Consider the following 19,931-nt stretch of genomic DNA (forward strand, 5'->3'; position numbering starts at 1 on the left):
GGAGTTTATAAGCAGAGAAAAGTTTAGTTTCACGTGCACACGTGAAACTATCGCGTGCGCACGTGAAACTATTGCGTTTAGTTTGCGTGCGCACGTGAAACTTTCTCGTGTTTTCACATGAAACTTTTACGTGCACACGTGAAACTTTCGTTTTCGCGTGCGCACGCGATAGTTTCACGTGTGCGCGCAGAAGTTTCACGTGAGCGCGCGAAACGAAACTTTAAATAAAAATTCTGCACATGAAGGTTTAGGGTGAGCACACGAAAGTTTCACGTAAGGACATGAAACTAAACTTTTGATTTTTTTTACTCCAATGTCACCTTAGGGGCTCGGTAAATAATAAACATTTTTTGACTTAAATAAAAAAAATGTTATCTCGTTTTGGAATATCTCTTCAAATATCCGTAATGTTCCTGTAGCTAAATTGGTTTCCATTATAAGCCAAAGGTCATGTGTTCGATTTCCTAATTGTAAATTCGAAATGTACAATGATACATTATGTGATGTGCACACTTTAAGGCAGTCGTCTCCAACATGGTGCCAGCACGTAGTCTGTAAGTTGCCCGCAAAAGCACATTCAATTAATAGCCTTAATTTTAATATTTATTTATTACACATTTTTATATTAACTTGGCTTCCTTTATGTATGTTAACAGTTTAAACAATGATAAAACAAGTAAAATAAAATAAAATCAACAAGTAAAACAAAAAAAGTTGTTATATCAAAAAGTAGATTATATCAAAAAAGTAGCCCTCCATATAGTTTTCTTCCATTGTAGTAGCTCTTTCTCACAAAAGGTTGGAGACCCCTTCTTTAAAAAATGCCTATGTATGTAATATCTAGGAAATTATCGTTTCTTCTGTACTTTGTCATTGTAATATAACACATTTTTTAGGGTGGTAACTGTACGATCTTTGGGAAGGATGATGGAGATGACTTTAGGAGATTACAGAGTGCCATGGACATTCTCAACTTCAGTGCTGAGGACCAAAGCAGCATCTTCAGAGTGCTGTCGTCCATTCTGCACCTGGGAAATGTGTTTTTCCATAGAGTCGAGGTATTATGCACAAACTCACTCGAGTAAGAAATGAAGAATAGTGTGGTATATACAATTGATCTGTAAGTGGAGTAAGTACCTTTGACATTATTGAAAAAGAGATGATGATTTAAAAGGACACCAGCTACTTTTTTGTACTTGGTGGACACTGCATTCTAGCTCGTCCTGTGTGTCATCAAGCACATTTTATTGATAAAATATGCAAATACATCACACATACTGTATATGCACAACATTAAAATATTTGGTGTTCTCTTTTAGTCAGAAGTTCAGGAGATGGCTGGTGTAGTTAGCACTCAGGAGATTCGTGTGGTGGCTGATCTGCTGCTGATTTCTCCCGAGGGTCTACAGAAAGCCATTACCTTCAAAGTGACGGTAGGTAAACACGCACACCATCAAAAACACACATGAGATCTGGACAACAGCATGTGGTACTTTTGGTGTTTTATACATTGTAGATAGTGGACAGGAAATGATGGAGGAACCGAATTCAAACCTTTGCTTAGGCGCAATGTACTGTAATCAGGGTTCCCACACCTTCAAATTCAAAGACCTTTCAAGGACTTTCCAGGTCCAATACCCTCAAAGTCAAGGACTAAATGTGGGGACACATTTTAAGTAATAGCAAAGGTTACATTGTGTTACCTTTAAAGATACATTGTTACAGTTCCATTTCACAGACACAACTATGCAAAAAAAAAATTTTTTGCTATGAATCAACATTCGCATGCAGAAAATATAAGCATTTAAAGCAAACAGTTTAGAACGTATGCTTAAAAAGTTTTTTTGATATTATCCTACACTACACAGGCAATAATATGGATTTTTTTCCCAGAAAACTTCTTGCATAAAATAGATACAAGCACTTTCAATGACCTGTATCTATGCATGTATATTTTCAAAAACTTCCCAGGGCCTTGAATTTTTTCCCCCAGATTTACAAACTTTCAAGGATTGCAAGGACCCGTGAGAACCCTGTGTAATACTAAAAATTGACTCCTAGTCTTTACATTATGTATTGCACAACTGGCTCAGGAAAAGCTATAAAGATAAAGAGACATTGTAATGACATGTAATAAGGTTAAGAGTTAATGAGTTCCAGTAACCTAATTTAATTATTATGAGTTCAGCGCTAATGGAAACCATCGTAATTTAATCATGGTCTGCTTAGGCCTTGAGTCATCTTAACACCTAATAGCTTACTCACTGCCAGGATACTTTAACATTACGTCACACACAAAAGATCAAAGGTTAACAAGGGCATTATTGTGGTTTCTGAACCTCTTTCAAATGAAAATTATTATTTGGTTAACCCAAATATCTCCAAATATATGGTTGCTTTGTTGAAAACCATTACATTAGAAATGTCCTTTTCTCTCCCACAATACACATTTTGCATAAAGAAATTGAACAATAATGTTTTTTGATTAGACACGTAGTCATTGATGATGTATTTTTGTAGGCCAAACCAGATGTTAGCTGGACACTGTTTCCCTCGACAAAAAGCCCATTTATTTTACTTTTGGAGTATTGCATAAAATAAACTCTGTGTTTAACAAATGTTTATGACACTTACACGTTTTCTCCAACAATATAATCTTTACAGATGAACACAACTTTTATGATTTTTGAAGTCTTGATGTGTTTACTAGAAATAAAAAAAGCAAAATTTATAAACGTGTAAGAGCTTATATTTTTTGCGACAATCCAAGTCTATGGGAAAAATAATAACGCTTTTTAGCAAGGGAACCAATGTCCCGCTAACTTCCATGGTTGGCCTACAAAAATATGTCATCACTGCGGCAACTGTTAAGACATAACAATTAAAAACGTAATGGTCCAAAAATAGGCGTCATTTTTATTATGCAAAATCTCTGAAAATCTTTAAAAAATATCTTATTTAAAGGAACAGTATGTAGGATTGTGGCCAAAACTGGTATTGCAATCACAAAACTTGTGGCTAAAACTGGTACTGCAATCACACAACTGGTGGCCAATACACAACATGACAACATAAACATCAGTTGAGGGCTGCAACTCCACTTTAATTTCCCTTTAATTCTTTAGATTTTGGGGTGAAAGGTGATTGGACAGGCTATTGCGGGATTCACCCAGACACTTTTAACAGTTTTAACATCCTGTAAATATTCGAATGTATACTAGAGAGAGGGGGGGGGGGGGTACATGTTTGTGTCATGTTCAGCATCTTGCTTATTTAATAAGTAAAGCTCTGTTATCCGAAGGCTACAGGTTTGTGTTTACACCAGCGCTTACGTGGATCGGCTGTCTCATATAACGCTGTATCAGGTGCACACGTTGTCTGTGGCCGTGCTCGCCATGTAGCACATGTTTGTGTCTGTGAGAAACCGATGTTTATCCAGGTCACCGTTTGGGTGACGATGACTTGTGATCATCTACCAAAATATTCATGTTACATATAATATACAGTGATGTGCAAAGTCTTGTGCCACCATGCCACTATTAGATTTGTTGTTTTTGCAATGTTATAGTGACCATATATGTGACCCTGCACCACACAACCAGTCATAATGGTCTTTTTTTTCTAAGTAGCATGTTTTTTTGGTTTTATCACAGGAGGCAATGAGAGAAAAGATATACACACCCCTCACAGTGGAAGGTGCTGTGGATGCCAGGTATACATTACTCAAAATAACAGTAATATTACAGTAAACTAATAAAGTCTCCTCTTTTGAACAAATCATTTACAGATGTAAATATGTCTTTCTCCAATTATAGAGATGCAGTTGCCAAGATCCTTTATTCCTTGCTCTTTCACTGGCTGACGGAGCGTATCAATGGACGGGTTTACCCAAGAAACGAAGCACTGTCCAGATCTTTGCTGGATATATACGGGTTTGAGGTATATACAATACACCCCCGTTCACACTTACAAATACAGGAGCTAGTTTTACATATTTGTTACCTGTTTAAAGGAATTAAACACAAATGTTTTGGTTTTGTGTTTTCCAGAATTTGACATTCAACAGCTTTGAGCAACTCTGCATCAACTATGCCAATGAAACGCTCCAGTTCTTTTTTACCAAAGTCATTTTCAAACAGGAACAGGTGAGAATTATAAGAAAATGATACTGTTAATTCTTTGGAAAAATGTATCAAGAGAAGATATCTGCTCGCTTCCATCCGAAATACACAAACTCTGATTCTCTGTATACCCATAGGAGGAGTACATTCGGGAGCAAATTAGCTGGAAAGAATTGACCTTCACTGACAACCATGCATGCATAGACCTTATTGCTGCAAAGCCTCATGGGATCCTTCGCATCCTTGATGACCAGAGTGGCTTTCCACAGGTTACACACTTTTGGTGCTTCATGAAAACCTTTTTCTTATAAACCTCGTATTTTAACAACAAATGCTTATATGTGACCCATGCTGGTTGAGTCGGAATGCGCACGGACTCATTTTAAGCTACAGTCGAAAGAAAGTATAAATGAAGAGTTTGGGTGCAAAACGAGATAACCACCATTTTTTTAATTGTTCAGAAATCTCGTTTTTTTGGTTGTGCATTCCAATTAATTTCAATGCAACTGCAGTTGGTTTGTTTTGATTTAACCTTCATTTCTTAAAAAATACAGCTAAGTAGCACCATAAAAAAAATAATAACATTAAAACGTAATAATAAACATGTTTTGACAAAAATGTTAAAAAATGGATTTATCTCGTTTAGCAACGAAACTCTTCAAATATCAATTTTGATCAAAATTGAAGTTTTCATAAAAATAAGTACATTAAGCCCTCGTCCAGCGATCACAATGCTCTAAATAGTCATTAAACGTCTAAAATGATCTTTATTTGTATGTTTTATGAGAGGTGTACCTAAATGCTTAATCTAATACAAAGATGCGTGTCCATTTACATGCGGGTCAGACATTTTGGTTTGGGTTTAAAAACATCCAGGAATTAGAAAATAAATTGCAGGGGACTCATTTATAAAAGTTTGCGTAGGATTTGCGTCAGAAGTGGCGTACGGATGAAACATAGGACGCGCGTACGCATAGAAATATTCGGATTTATAAAACCGTGCGCACGCACATCCTACGCAATTTTTCCCTTAATAAATCACAATCAATTCTAAATGTAGCGCAGCTTTTGCGGCTTCATGACACACCCATTGTTGCCCATAAATAGTCCGTGAAACGCCCACAAGTTAATATGCATTGACTGCGAAATCATGGCAAACACAGAGAGTAAATCAAAAAAACGTAACTTCACTCAATGTGAGGTAGAAGTTATCGTTGGCGAGGTGGAAAAGAGGAGAAAAATGTTGTTTGGAGGGCACAGTGTGGGCATTACTAATGCCAAAAAGGCACTTGAGATATTTATTTATTTATCTATCTATCTATATATCTCCTTAATTATCTATCTATCTGTCTATGTAATTGCATCTATATCTGCTCCGCCAGACGGACACATTGACGAGAATATCAGTTTTGTACGTTATTTCGTTCTGTTAACGATATTCTTTGAGGATGAATTGAACAACATGCCAATATTATTGCAGAACATATTTCACTTTTCTTTTAGCAAATATGTGTTCATTCGAATTTCTGTTGTAATTTTCGATTGATTTATTTTTTTGTTTCACTGCTGATCGATCAAACGGGTGTTCGTGTAGGCTGTTAATTGTAAGACTTGCTTTGTGAAGTCCTCATGTTATTTATGAGAGGCAGTGTTGTCTTTTTCACTGTGTCGCCATTTCTCATTTCACCCGTTTTTGTGCGTACGCCTGGGTCAGAGCTTGCGTGACGGACAGCACATTTTCCCGTCAAGTTTGCTTTTTATAAATAACACGTATTGCGTGGAGAGTGGCGTACGCCTTCTTTTGTGCGTACGCAACGTTTATAAATGAGGCCCCTGGTGATTCATGATCGTCGTCTCCCCCTGTCTTAGGGCAACCAAAATATTTGTTATTTTTGACAGGTATTTGTTCAGTTTAGACACTAGTCAGACCATTAAACAAACTGAAACGGGATGTAAAGTTACGATCAGACCCATAACCGCAACAACGCGCGTGTGTCCGATGAAACTGTCTATATAGATATTGGTTTTTACTTTGTATTTCCTAAATCTATAATTTTTACCAGTAATTTTAGGGCATGGATGCTATGATTTTGTTTTGAACCTTTAAGGGCGCTCTAAGTGAATCCGTGCGACGTCACTTTTTGTTGATGTTTGAACTGTTTTCAAACAAACGAAGCTTAGCTAACTCCTCCCCCTCCCTTCCGTGCTTTCATAAACGCGTCCAACACTCACCCCCAAATCCTTCTTGTCGTTTATTGGCTGGAACACTTTGTTATCGCTTCTGGTGGTAGGATTGGCAACTTTGTTTTTATTGCAGTTTGTGGAGCCTAGGCTGTCTACAGAGATCGCGTTTTTTTTACAGTTTGATCAGCGGACAGGCAGCAAGCAAATAGTGAGGAGATGTTTGCTGTATGTAACAAAAAATGTTATATGGTCTAAAATGCGTGAATTCGCTTAGAGCACCTTTAAAAATCTTTAACTCGATTTTTTCCAAAATTGACTTTGCTGACTCTATCAACTTCAAACAGGTGCGCTCTGTCATTTTTTTCGTGAGATTTAAACAAATCACACATCGTTTTGAAGGTATTTAAAAGAGAATGTCAAAATATGAATAACTCATTTTTGAAAAATTGCTCATTCTGACTCAGTTTGCCAGCACAGGTCATATATAGACGGTTTCATCGGACGCACGTGCGCTGACGTGATACACGTCTGGATCCGAACTTTACTTCCGGTTTCGTTTTTTTAATGCTCTGACTAGTTGCTAAACTGATCTCTTGAACAAATGCCTCGTCGAAAATAACAAATGTTTTGGTTTCCTAGGTAATCTATGTGTTGTTTTTTGCTTGTTATATAAATAAACTACGTTTAAAGAACTTTGTTGTTATTTATTCTTAGCGGAGTTTACTGGAAGTTACGTGCGGACCACGACAACCGCTTGTTTATGTTGTTACTGTTGAAACCGTCTATATATCTACAATTTACATGCTTTTTTAAATATTTTTGTTGGCAGGCCACTGACCACACCTTCCTTCAGAAGTGCCACTATCACCATGGAGAAAACCCCCTCTATTCAAGGCCAAAAATGCCACTTCCAGAATTCACTGTGAATCACTATGCTGGTCGTGTAACTTACCAGGTATTAGGAATAACTTAACATGCAGGCAATATGTGACCCAAACAAAACCAGTCATAGGTTGCATGAGTATATTTGTAGGAGTAGCCAGCAAAACATTGTATGGGTGAAAATATACATTTTTAATGCCAAAATCATAAGGATATTAACTCTTTCACCGCCATTGACGAGTTATCTCGTCAATTAAGGGAAAACGCTTCCCTGCCAATGAAGAGTATTTCTGGCTTTCCGCAATACCATTTTTCCGCAACTTATAAAACCGGAAGTATCGCCCTAGGGCAAACAGCTGCATGTCCGTGTATGTTTTGAGGATCGCTCTGAATCTTATCTCTAACAAATGTCCTTCACAAAAATTTTATTATCTCAGCTTTTTGCTTAAAATTTGGTGTTTTGGAAGAAACCTTCCCATATTTGAGAAGTGATAAAAAGAGAACTAATGAAGGTAGGATGATTTTTTTTTTTGAAAGTAGAGGGTCTGTTCTTTTATTTGGTATATTGTATGTTTATATATTTAAAGAAGAACATTTTCTGGAAAGCATTTAACTTTTGTGAAAATCATGAAAAATGTTGGCGCTGGCTGGCAACTTTTTTTTAAATGTCAGCGGTGAAAGAGTTAAGTTCATGTTACATGAAGATATTTTTGTAAATTTCCTATTGTACATGTATCAAAAATGTATCATTAGTTATATGTGTAGGACATAATTTGGATAACTTTAAAGGCGATTTCCTCTATATTTTAATTTTTTGGAACCCTCAGATTGCCAATTTTCAAATAGTTTTATTTGCTCAAAAAAAAAAAATTACCCTTATGACTGGTTTTGTGATATTTTATTTTTGTATAATGCAAAATGTCAGAAAGTAGTTCTGCTCTAATCCATGTATTAAATAAACTACAATTTGAGTAGTAATAATCGAAATCTTACATTTTACTAGCTAGCTAAAAGACAAGAAAGTAAGACCCTAACGGTGGGGTGTTCTTATTGCAGGTGCAGAAATTCCTGGATAAGAATTACGATCAAGTTCGACATGAAGTACTCGATCTATTTATGCAGAGCCAGAACCGAGTGAGTCTGTCTCTGTCCCTGCATGCATCTGTATGTGTGTGTGTGTGTGTGTGTGTGTGTGTGTGTGTGTGTGTGTGTGTGTGTGCACGTGTGCACGTGTGCACGTGTGTGCATAGTAAAAGAATATGTTTATGGTAAGAACTGTGCATTTATATTTAATAGTACTGCAATTTTTACTAAAATTTCTGGTTTTATTTAATTTTGAAAGAATATTTGGGGGATAATTGCAAAAATTTCAATGTGGTGTAACCGGTCTGTGTCAATTGGTTTACTATGTATTTTTTTAAATGAAAATATAAATATATAAATATATTTCTGGTTTTATTTCATTTTGAAAGAATATTTGGGGGATAATTGCAAAAAATGTCATGGTGTAACTGGTCTGTGTTAATTGGTGTACTATGTATTTTTTTTAAATGAAAATATAAATATATTCATAAAAAATGTTAAATAAAATATAATCATCTAGTTAAGTGTAATATGATTTTTTACATACATTTTTACATCATTTTCAAAGATTATTTAGAAAACATAGCTGATTTCAGCATATGTCAGGACAAATATTACAAAAACGCATTAAAATTTACATTTAGAAATAACTAGTAAAATTATATTTAATTTTTTTGTTTTTGATGATGATTACGCTTACATGCCTTAAAGGTGAATAAAATATTTCATATTTCTTATTCTTTGGCGCAATTGGCCGTTACACCATTTGACATTTTCAGGTCCATTCAGTCTCAACTTTTGTAAAAATGGTGCAAATGTAATTTTTTATTGCATAAAATTAACATAAATACACTATGTGCATTGAAATAAACCTGATGCATGCTTTTAAAACAAGTTTTTTTTTTAAAGATTTTTGAATTTCTCATCTTGCCAAACCGTTTTTGTTACTGACCCACCTGTCAAAATGATTTGCAATGATCAGTTTTTTTAGCTGTTGTTATCTTTAAAAAACAAACCTGCACATTTCGTGACTGGCCAATCAGAATCAAGCATTTCAACGAGCGTGTAATAAATCTCAATAAAATTGTCATATACCAAAATGATATGGATATGCCTGTAAACGTATTAATTGTGAATGTATTTTCTAGATAGTGTCTAATCTCTTCATAAAGCATGCTGAGATGCTGAACAAACAGAAAGGGGCAATGAACAGGAGTAGCACAATAACTCGAAGATATCAACCATCAACTGTGGCTGCCAAGTTTCAACAATCGCTACAAGAGCTCTTGGACAAGATGGAGAGGTTTTACACAGGCACACATGCACTTTCTGTCCTCTGCAACTAAACTTTATTTGAACCTTTCTGCAATTTTTGATTACTATTAAGATGCTGATTTAAATACAGTTTTCAGTTCATCTCTTTTCATTCAGGTGCAACCCATTTTTTGTGCGATGCATGAAGCCAAATAATAACAAGGTACAATCATACATCAGTTTACATGCATTCCAATCAAATTTCAGTATATACAGTACATTGAGAGGTATTCATGTTCAGGAACCCGGTATATTCGATCCCGAATTGGTTGCTACCCAGCTCAGATATTCAGGAATCCTGGACACGATCCGCATTAGGAAGGAGGGCTATCCAATCAGAATGCCTTTCCATAAATTCTTAAACAGGTGATTTACTCAACAGCTGGTGCTTATTACATATGGGTAAAGTGCATTTGGATACAGTGAGATGTGTGTAGGGCAGTCTAGTGCTGTATGTGACCCTGTCTGTACAGTGAAGCCAGGATGAAGTCTTATGATCTAATGATGATATTAGGAGCATCAAAGTTTTATTTTATTGATTTCAATCTTTGATATGACTTTACTCGGTCAATTTTAAAAAGAATCCATTCAGCGGATCTCTGTGTCTGGCGCTACCACTTTTAGCATATCTTAGCATAATCCATTGAATCTGATTAGACCATTAGCATCGCGCTTAAAAATAACCAAATTCTGGCGTAATAATCACTTTGCTTGCCGTAACATGGCTGCTGGAGGTGCAATGATATTACGCAGTGCCCGAAAATAGTCCCCTGCTATTGAAAGTTACTAAGGGGACTATTTTCGGCTGCTGGGTAATCATTGCGCCTCCTGCAGCTATGTTACGGCAGCAAAGTCCTTGATTATTACGCCAGAATGAGTGTATAGTTCCTAGCCATATCTGCCTAGAAAATCACAACTTTTAATTTTCCGTCGGTCTTAGTACTCGATGTAACTAAAAAAAAAATATTGATAAATTTTTTGCGCGATGCTAATGGTCTACTCATATTCAATGGATTGTGCTAAGAAATGCTAAAAGTGCTAGCGCCAGACCCGAAGATCAGCTGAATGGATTCCAAAACGATAAAAATCAAATGTTTAACTCTAGGGGAGCTGGAAAATGAGCATATTTTCAAATAAAGTGGAGTGTCTCTTTTAAGATATCAAGGTTATATTTTCACACAATGTTCTTTACATTATGAAAGATGATTTTATGCAGTAAAATCATACAGTACATCATATAGACGGGGTCACATATTTAGATATGAATTAGATGGTAGAATGAATTTGAAGCGTTTCTGAGAAATCTGTGGTTCCCAGGTACAAACCCCTACTAGGATTGAAGAATCCACCGCCTCCAGATGGGGATAACTGTGTGTTTATGCTAATGAAGCTCTGCCCAGTCAACAAAGGGGATTATCAGGTGGGCGTGTCAAAAGTAAGTATAGTAATAAACTTTCTATTGTAATATAATGAATATGGTAAAACATTTGACTGTTTCATTCAGTGTCTTTTTTTTAATGTTGTTTTTACTCTCCAAGCTTTTCCTAAAAGAGAATGTGTATCAGTTATTGGAGAGTAAACATGATCGGATGATGCACGTGGCCGCGCTCACCCTTCAGCGCTTCGTACGGATGATTTTTACACGCAGAAAATTTCTCAAGTTTCGTCAGGACATGACATACCTGCAGGCCCGCTGCAAGGGCTACCTGGTCAGGTAAGCAGTTAATATTTACATGCATCTTTTTTACAGTGACTTACAATGCATTTAATATGCAAAAGTCTTAGGCCACCATGCCAGAATTAGATTTGTTGTTTTTGCAATGTTATAGTGATCATACATAATTGTTTTTTCAGTCTTTTTATTAGAATACATCCAGAAAATACAGGAAATGTGTATATAGTATTAAAAACTGTATAAAAATGTAAACTAATGTGTCAAGTTTTTAGGCTAATTTTAAAGAAATTTGTCTTTTTACTTCATTCTGCTCAAAAACGCTCAAGATGTGTTTAGTGCCAAGAGTGGTCACACTAAACACAGACGATGCCTAAAGAAGACATTAAGTCCTGAATTTTTTTGTACATACTTTATTTCCTGTATTTATGTTTGAAACTTAATAAAATAGATTGAAAAAAAAATATGGATGGACATTCAAACTTCTATAACCACAAGTCTGGTGGTGGTCTAAGACTTTTGCACAGTACTGTATATACACTGCAAAAAATGACTTTCCTACTTAGTATTTTTGTCTTGTTTTCAGTAGAAATATCTAAAAATTCTTAAATTAAGATGTATTTTCCTGATGAGCAAAATGACCCAAGAAAAGAATACCAGTTTTTAGACAAAAAAATATACAATTTAAGTGAATTTGTGCTTAAAACAAGCAAACATTACTGCCAATGGGGTTAGAAAATTTTTCTTGAATTAAGTGTTTAAGAAAAAAGAAATCTTATTTCACAATTTTTTTTCTCACCCCATTGGCAGATAATTTTGCTTGTTTTAAGGACAATTTCACTTAAATTGTATATTATTTGTCTTAAAACTAGACTTATTTACTTAGGTCATTTTGCTCATCAAGAAAAAGCATCTTAATTTAAGAATTTTTAGATATTTCTACTGAAAACAAGACAAAAATACTAAGTGAGAAAGTCATTTTTTGCAGTGTATATGGATTGGATGGTGGGGATCTGGTTGAGCTGGTTAACAAAACATAGCTTAAAAATGGTTTAGCAGCTTGATTGTCTTAGGCTATGATCTGGTTTTCCAGCAGGAAAAAATTTTCTTACATGTTAAGAATCTGCTAAAAACCCATCTCTTCCGCCATTACCTCACTTCCTAATATAGGACTTACTATCTTTCTCTATTTTTCCTTTTTCTTTATCTGTACATTCTTTATAAAAAAATACTAACCAACCCATGGCTATGTATACTGTGTTGACTTGATGAGACTATTTCCAGTGCACTTATGTATTGCTGTTCTTGTGTTGCTATAATTGCTTCTATTGTTTACCTCATTTGTAAGTCGCTTTGGACAAAAGCGTCTGCTTAATAACTAAATGTAATGTAAATGTTTTAAAACCTGTGGTGCCAAAAAAGACTATATATCATTGAAACGGCAAGATCTTTATTGCTTTATAGACGGCGAGTTCTGCAAATGCGTCTTACCATGATCAAGTTACGGTCACCGGTCAGAGTCATTATCAATCGCAAAAGATACATCAGGGTAAGTTACCTAATTTGACTAGATTTACATCTTATTTCCATAAAGACCATCACAATCTACCACAAGCAGTGCAAATTGGCACAAAATGTTTTAGGACATGCTTTTATTATGTCTTAAATAATAGCACATAATCCCAGTAAATTGACTAGCGCAAACCTTAGTAAATCGCATTGCGTGATTCATTAAAATGTGCATTGTGTAACTTTTAGAAGGATCACTTGACAGAAATGCAATATAATATACAAAACTTTATTATCAGTGGTGTATAAAGACTAGGGTACATAATGAACTGTATTGTTTTTATTACCTTATAATGAGTCGATTTTATCATACACCGTGGGTCTCCATACGTGGAGTTTGCCGTGACGTTTCTACAGTAGCCTTAAACGGACAAACTGTTCTACAGAGCGTGTTTTTGCACTACGTTGTCTCAGACGACAACATGTTTGTCCTGTGGCAGCTACCGTACCCAGATAGCATGCAAACCATTGAAACAATGTTAAAAACAGTTGATTTGTCAATGTTAACTGCATTGAATCAATATCAGGTTTGCACCCTTCATTAATATTGAAAAAATATTGAGATTTCAACAAATCATCGTTATTGTGATCAGTGTTTGCTTTAGTTGGATCCTTGACTCTTGTTATTCACTAAGTTAAATCTTTCTTTTCTTTTTTTTTGTGTTTGTATGTGTTTATGTAGAAACACATCTGCATTGGAAAAGAAAGATGTGTTTCAAAGTTAAGTTGAAACTGATTGCTTTTTGTGAAGAAGTCAAGATTGTGTAAAATTAAGCTGCTTTACATGATTATGTTGATCCGTTTTTGACATTTATAATTGTTTTTGTTTGTAAATACACAGTTACAAGACAAACAGAACAACTGCTGACACATTCAGACATGATTACTCATCCTACAGATCTCAACAATGGTGACAATCATCAAACAAATTAATATAAAACGATCAACTGCAATGCATGATGGGAGTTATAAATAAGTTTAGTACTACGACGATACCCATCATGCACTGCAGCATGAAGCTTTCTTTTGTTGATTGTCACCATTGATGAGATTCACAGACCGATTCATGATGTCAGAGATAGATTCAGTAGTTTAACTTTTTAAATGTGTTTTTGTAATCCTCAAAATAACAGACCTGACACTGTTTCCAACTAGTACTGTAAAATCAATTTTTTGCATAATTTTAACAGTATTTCATTAATATAATTTAGGTATATCTACAAGAATTAAACAACTTGATAAGATTAGATCTTTGTTTTCTTTGCAATAGCAGATGTATTTTAAAACACTGCTTCAGCAGCCAAAGAAAACTTACAATTAAAACACAAGAGTAAAGGGCCCAACTAAAGCAAACACTGATCACGATAATGGATATTTGTTGAAATTTCAATATTTTTTCAATATAAATGGAGGGTGCAAACGTGATATTGATTCAATGGTATTAACATTGACAAATCAAAGATTTTTAACATTGTTTCAATGGTTGCATGCTATCTGGGGTAGCTTCTCATTGCATTTCGAAACTGAAGTTGGTTGCAATTCGCAATCTCACCACTAGAAGCCATTACATCTTTAAATATTGTCCTTCCATAAATTTTGCATCTGAAAGGAAAATTGTACAAATGCATATGTAATAAGGTCGTTTGCAAAAAAACAACACATTTTCATTGCGCGTATTTAGTAAATGCTGCATTTATTTAACGCTAAAAGATGGTTTGTGCTGGTACTAGATCTGATCCCAGATTGTTATCACACAGTTACTAAAAAATAAGATCAAATTAAAGATGGTAGTTGATTTATCAATATAATATTATGTTCAGATGTAGTTTTTTGTCAATTTGACTTTTATTGCTTTACATTGACTGGTGGTTTTGTCCTAGGATCACCTCCTCATGGCAAGGAGAGCAGAGGAGGAGAGGAGAAGAATTGAACTGGTAAGAGACGCTCCCCTGATGTCATTATTAGATAATAGCATGCTATATTCATTACCGTCACAGCTACATACAGAAACGCTCTTGGCTTCAAAGCGAAATGAATTTATCACACTAATGGTGATTGAAGTTATCTGAAAGTTTCTCTTTGCAGGGTTCATGTGGTCTTGTATTAAACTTTCCAAATGATAAAACCCTGACACTTTCAGATTTTAATTACCCAGCTATAACATTTTCTATCATTCTTGATAAGACTTTTTATCGTGCGTTTCCTCTCTTTGTAGGAGCGAATAAGCAGGGAGGTGGTAAATGTATCACAGCTGGTGATTCCTGCAGAGTTGGGAGGATTGTTACAAGCCACAGCAGGTTATTTGCAATGCACTAGTGTGTGGAAAATGGTCTTTCTTAATATAAATGGCGTTTGCTTAAGCAAGCGTCACTATTATAATAACTATATAAACAGCACTGTGTGTACTACCTATATACCTCCAGTGGTGTGGTTCATTGTAAAAATGTGTGCCATTACATGTCTATGCCTAAATTGAAGAAGAGACTGTTATGTCTGCAAACTTGCATTTTGGACTCATTTATTCATTTTGGAGACGTGCATGTGTATCCGTTTATGCATTTCTGTCTTATTCTGTCATCATTTTAAAACTCATTTGTCTTCTCCTTAAATACTGAATGTTTAAACAACATATTAAAGATATTGAATGTGTGTCTTTATTTTGCTTGTAGCTGGTCGGGAGCGTCATTCAGATTGCTTGGCTCTCGTTCAGGCTCCTAGAATACAATCAGACCATCAGCTCACTCTTCCATTGGACATCAACAACCACCTGATGACCAAATATATACGTACACATTTTAGGGTAGGTGTTTTGCTTACTTATTGTACATGTGCTGTATGCCCAAAACATAATTGCATTATAAGGAATAATGGGTGATATGTGCGCAGGAGCTGCAGTTCGGGATGGTAACGGCACCTTTGGAGAATTCGCTGACACGTCTAGAAGATGATCTAAATTATGATGCTCTTGATGTGTTTATACTGGTAAATCACATTAAACTCAGTCAACTCTCCTTCCTGTTGATGGTTATTCTAGCTTGTTGTGGTCAAGCTGTTTTTGGGAACATGGTTTTGGGTGTCTGGTTGGTTGCTGGTCCAACTTGGTCTAATTAAAGGGGACATTTCAAAATCTTTGGTGTCCCCAGAGTACGTAGTTGATGTTTTAGCTCAAAATATCATATAGATATATTAGCGTGTTAACATTGCCGCTTTGTTAGCGTGAGCAAAAATGTGTCGTTTCTGGGTGTGTCCTTTTAAATGCAAATGAGCTGTGCCATGGTTTGATAGTGTAGATCAAGGCGGTGGTATTATCCCTTTCTGACATCACAAGGGGAGCCAAATTTCAATTACCTATTTTTTCACATGCTTACAGAAAATGCTGAAAAGTTACTGGGTTGTTCTTTTTCACATTTTCTAGATTGATACAAGCACTGTGGACCCAGTTATAGGATTTAAACATGGAAAAAGTCAAATTTTCATGATATGTCCCCTTTAACTTAACCATGAAGGTCTATCTGGTGGACCTCAGTACCACCGGCTGGTAGATCTTACCAGTTAGAAATCATGTATAACCAGCTAGCATCATAAGCTGTTTTGCATGCATGACATATGTATGTTTGTTTCATAGATCTTGCGTTTCATGGGAGATCCAAACCTGAACGGTGCTCAAGAAAACCTCTTCGGGAATTACATCATTCAGAGAGGCCTTGCAACTCCACCAATCAGAGATGAGATCCTAGCACAGATAGCCAATCAGGTGTGGCGGAATGAAAACATCAGAAACGCAGAGAGAGGCTGGTTGTTGATGGCCGCCTGCTTGAGTTCCTTTGCGCCGTCTGAGAAGATGGAGAAATATTTACTAAAGTGAGAACGCGTGAACGCAAATGTACAATCACATCTTTTCAGAAATAGCTTTATATAATTACATTATCACTGCAATGCAGATTTTGTGCAATATTTAAAATATCAAAATACAATATTTTGTATTTTGATAACAAAGCAGTTGATTTTGTATCCGTTTCAGATTTGTGTCAGATTATGCTCTGAATGGTTTTAAGGCATTGTGCCAACACAAGCTCCTTCAGGCCATGCAGAAGTCTAAACTGGTGCCTGACGCATCACGTACATACCCTCCATCCCTGCTGGAATGGACCACCAACCGCAAGAAAGCACACATGGTGCTTCAAGTCTACTGTTTTGATGGTAAGACACAGCTAAGCTACCTGGAACCAATGCAATACTCTTATAAGAATAAATAATGTGACCCTAGACCAGTGGTTCTCAAACTGGGGTGGGGGGCCACAAGATGGTGCCAGGGGGGCCCCAGTTTTATGACATTTTTATGAAATACATTAATTTATCATGAATTCTGTGAAATTAAACCTAAAAAATAAATAAGGCAGCAATACTTTGTATAATTTAATGGTTTGTTTAATTAAAATGTGAAGTTTTAGAACAGTTTTTTGTCATAAATTTTCTTTGGGGGGGCAGGAAGGAATGCACCGTACACAAAGGTGGGCGCACGCTGAAAAAGTTTGAGAACCACTGCCCCTAGACCACAAAAACCAAGTCGCACAGGTTATATATGTAGCAATGGCCAGCGTGACTATATCAAAACTTTATTTATCATTATTAATATGTGTTCCTAAAGACTTTGGACTACTTTAAAGGCATTTTTTTCAATATATTTTTGCACCCTCAGAAGAGTTTTTCATTTTATTTATTCAGCTTCTGCCAAGAATTTTCCTTTCGGTGCATCCCTGCATTCAACACAACTTACAGTTTCTGTCAATTAATGCTTAAAGTTAATGTATGCAGTTGGTTCAGAATGAAAATCAGGACCGGTGTCATCTATCTCTCCTTTCATTTATTTAATCTCTTCCTCTGTCATTCTCTATACCGTTAGTTCGACCTCTCCTCTTTCATCTAATCTCACTCGCTGTCTCTGTCCTTCAGTTTTTTCACTCTCATCCAGTTACACTGTCTTTCTGTCTTCGCCTTTCTGAGTTGGAGCAGATTAGTCGATATGTGATAGTGTGTGTGTGTGCACGTGTGTGTGTGTTGGTACAGATGAGACAGTTGTCCTTCATTATCTCTGTTATAATTGCATAACCATCATGTTGTGTGTTGATCATGAAATGCTAAATGAAAAGGTGAAGTATTAAAGTAATCAAGAAATTTTGGGGTGTATAGGAATTTGCATTCTTCCTTAAACTTTCCATACTTTTCCTAGGTGTGTCCCTTCTGTGTCCTGTTCATTCTTGGACAAGTGGTGAGAACATTGCTGGAGACGTTTTACAACACAGGTGATGGGTCTCGCAAAATTGAACTTTTAAAGAGTAGCTTTTTTGTAAGGATCAATAACTGTGATTTGGCAGGGGTGTGTCATCGGAGAGCCAATGGGGTTGGTCCGTTCTGATGAAGGAGCCGGCGCAGTGGGTGGAGTTAGAAGGTCACGATTATGTTCTGGATCTGGTGTGTGACCTTGAGCTGCTAGCAGACTTTCCCAAACAGAAAACCTACTTCATCATCTCTATCGAAGATCCCAACAAGGCTCGACCCAATGCAAGCATGTATGCATACCCCAAATACTTATTTTCTACAAAAAAGTGCATGTTTGTGAAAATGTTTTCATTTGTTTTACGGTTACATTTATTCATTTGGTAAGCAACTTACAAATGAAAAAGCATTTAGCATTTTGTCTAAGGAGCTAATAATAAGCATAAGGGAATATTTAACTCATTCCCCACCATTGACGGGTTATCTCGTCAATTAGGGGAAAACATTTCCTGAAAATGTGTTTCTGATAAGTTTTAATGGTAATCTGTAATACAGCGATTATAAAATCTGAAGCAAAACATAATTTATTAATTTTACACTCCGTTTATGTTTTGATTGTTGTTCTGAATCTGATCTCTAACAAAATTCCTTCAAAAAATTCAATTATTTCAGCTTTTTGCTAATTTATTTCTTTTTGAAGAGTTTTTTTTTGGTTGGTCTGTTGTTTGTTTGAAAGCAGAGGGTCTGTTCTTTTATTAGATATATTTGTATGTTTATATATTTTTAGAAGAAAATTTTCATGGAAGGCATTTTGTAAAACTTGCTGCCGGTCAACTTTTTAAAAAAGGCTGGCGGAGAATGAGTTAAAGGGAAAGTTCACCCAAAAATGAAAATTCTGTCATTATTTATTCATCCTTATGTTGCTCTAAACTTGTATGAGTTTCTTTATGCTGTTTAAAGGTGCAGTGTGTAAATTTTTGCAGCATCTAGTGGTTGCGAATTGCAACCAACGGCTCAGCTGTTTACATTTGGTATTAAGATGTGTTTTCATCGATCAGATCACAAGTGGACGAGAGCGACACATTACGTTTACACCTGGTATTTAAACCAGTCTCTTTTGTCCACTTTCGACCGCTTCTGTCCTGAATGCTGTGAGGGGGTGGTCTGTGAGACGGTGGGCGAGTCTCTCTGCTGTCATTCAAACGCGAGCGGGAGTAATTATGAGTTCATATGGACGCAAACTAATATTATGTCGGAGTCTGCGTGTATGTCTAGCAAGTAAACATACTGCACAGTGTTTTGTTCGTGTATATGTTAGAGCTTTCTCTGAATTTTTAGCGCAATTGATGAAATAAGATCGCGCAACTTTCACACGCTTTCAAAACGAAACTACGGAGATCAGCTGCTTTCGTTTTATCAATGAAAGGCCAAAAATAGCGCTGTTCACCGTATCTTCATGCCAGAAGTCAGAAAAGACGTAAAACTTGTGTTCAGTACCTCAGATTAGATAAATGGGCGGAGAGAAGGCGGTCGCGTGTGGCTGTTCGAACGCATTCAACCACATGTGCGTTTACACAAGCAAAGCAATCCGATCGAAAGGGGCTTCGACTACCTCTGAATGTGGTTGAAAGTGGTCGAAAGTCGACGCGTTCAAAGCGTTTTGAACACCGTTTACACCTGGCATTAACGTCGTCCACTTGTGATCCGATCGATGAAAACGCATGTTAATGCCAAGTATAAACAGCCTCTCAGTCACCTGCTCACCCCTTGCTTTTGAAACACATAAGAGAAGCTACAGTTGCCGCCACCAGAAAAACATGTCATCGTGA

At 36.1% G+C, this 19,931-nt stretch overlaps 1 protein-coding gene across 1 annotated transcript in view; it reads left to right on the plus strand.

Moving 5' to 3' along the window:
* The window catches only part of myo15ab (myosin XVAb), a 67,621-nt gene that overhangs the window by 13,472 nt on the left and 34,218 nt on the right, over positions 1 to 19,931 (plus strand). Inside the window, exons 12-33 of the mRNA XM_073866184.1 lie at positions 897 to 1,058; positions 1,320 to 1,433; positions 3,654 to 3,712; positions 3,816 to 3,939; positions 4,050 to 4,145; positions 4,259 to 4,390; positions 7,135 to 7,260; positions 8,244 to 8,321; positions 9,419 to 9,573; positions 9,702 to 9,747; positions 9,826 to 9,950; positions 10,902 to 11,019; positions 11,123 to 11,298; positions 12,721 to 12,805; positions 14,706 to 14,759; positions 15,041 to 15,122; positions 15,495 to 15,625; positions 15,712 to 15,807; positions 16,451 to 16,686; positions 16,847 to 17,025; positions 18,056 to 18,128; positions 18,201 to 18,395. Of these exons, the coding sequence (XP_073722285.1) occupies positions 897 to 1,058; positions 1,320 to 1,433; positions 3,654 to 3,712; positions 3,816 to 3,939; positions 4,050 to 4,145; positions 4,259 to 4,390; positions 7,135 to 7,260; positions 8,244 to 8,321; positions 9,419 to 9,573; positions 9,702 to 9,747; positions 9,826 to 9,950; positions 10,902 to 11,019; positions 11,123 to 11,298; positions 12,721 to 12,805; positions 14,706 to 14,759; positions 15,041 to 15,122; positions 15,495 to 15,625; positions 15,712 to 15,807; positions 16,451 to 16,686; positions 16,847 to 17,025; positions 18,056 to 18,128; positions 18,201 to 18,395 (2,642 nt within the window). The remainder of the gene's footprint in view (positions 1 to 896; positions 1,059 to 1,319; positions 1,434 to 3,653; positions 3,713 to 3,815; positions 3,940 to 4,049; positions 4,146 to 4,258; positions 4,391 to 7,134; positions 7,261 to 8,243; positions 8,322 to 9,418; positions 9,574 to 9,701; positions 9,748 to 9,825; positions 9,951 to 10,901; positions 11,020 to 11,122; positions 11,299 to 12,720; positions 12,806 to 14,705; positions 14,760 to 15,040; positions 15,123 to 15,494; positions 15,626 to 15,711; positions 15,808 to 16,450; positions 16,687 to 16,846; positions 17,026 to 18,055; positions 18,129 to 18,200; positions 18,396 to 19,931) is intronic.

Source organism: Misgurnus anguillicaudatus, chromosome 3 (assembly GCF_027580225.2).
Source record: "Misgurnus anguillicaudatus chromosome 3, ASM2758022v2, whole genome shotgun sequence".
Lineage (NCBI taxonomy): Eukaryota > Metazoa > Chordata > Actinopteri > Cypriniformes > Cobitidae > Misgurnus > Misgurnus anguillicaudatus.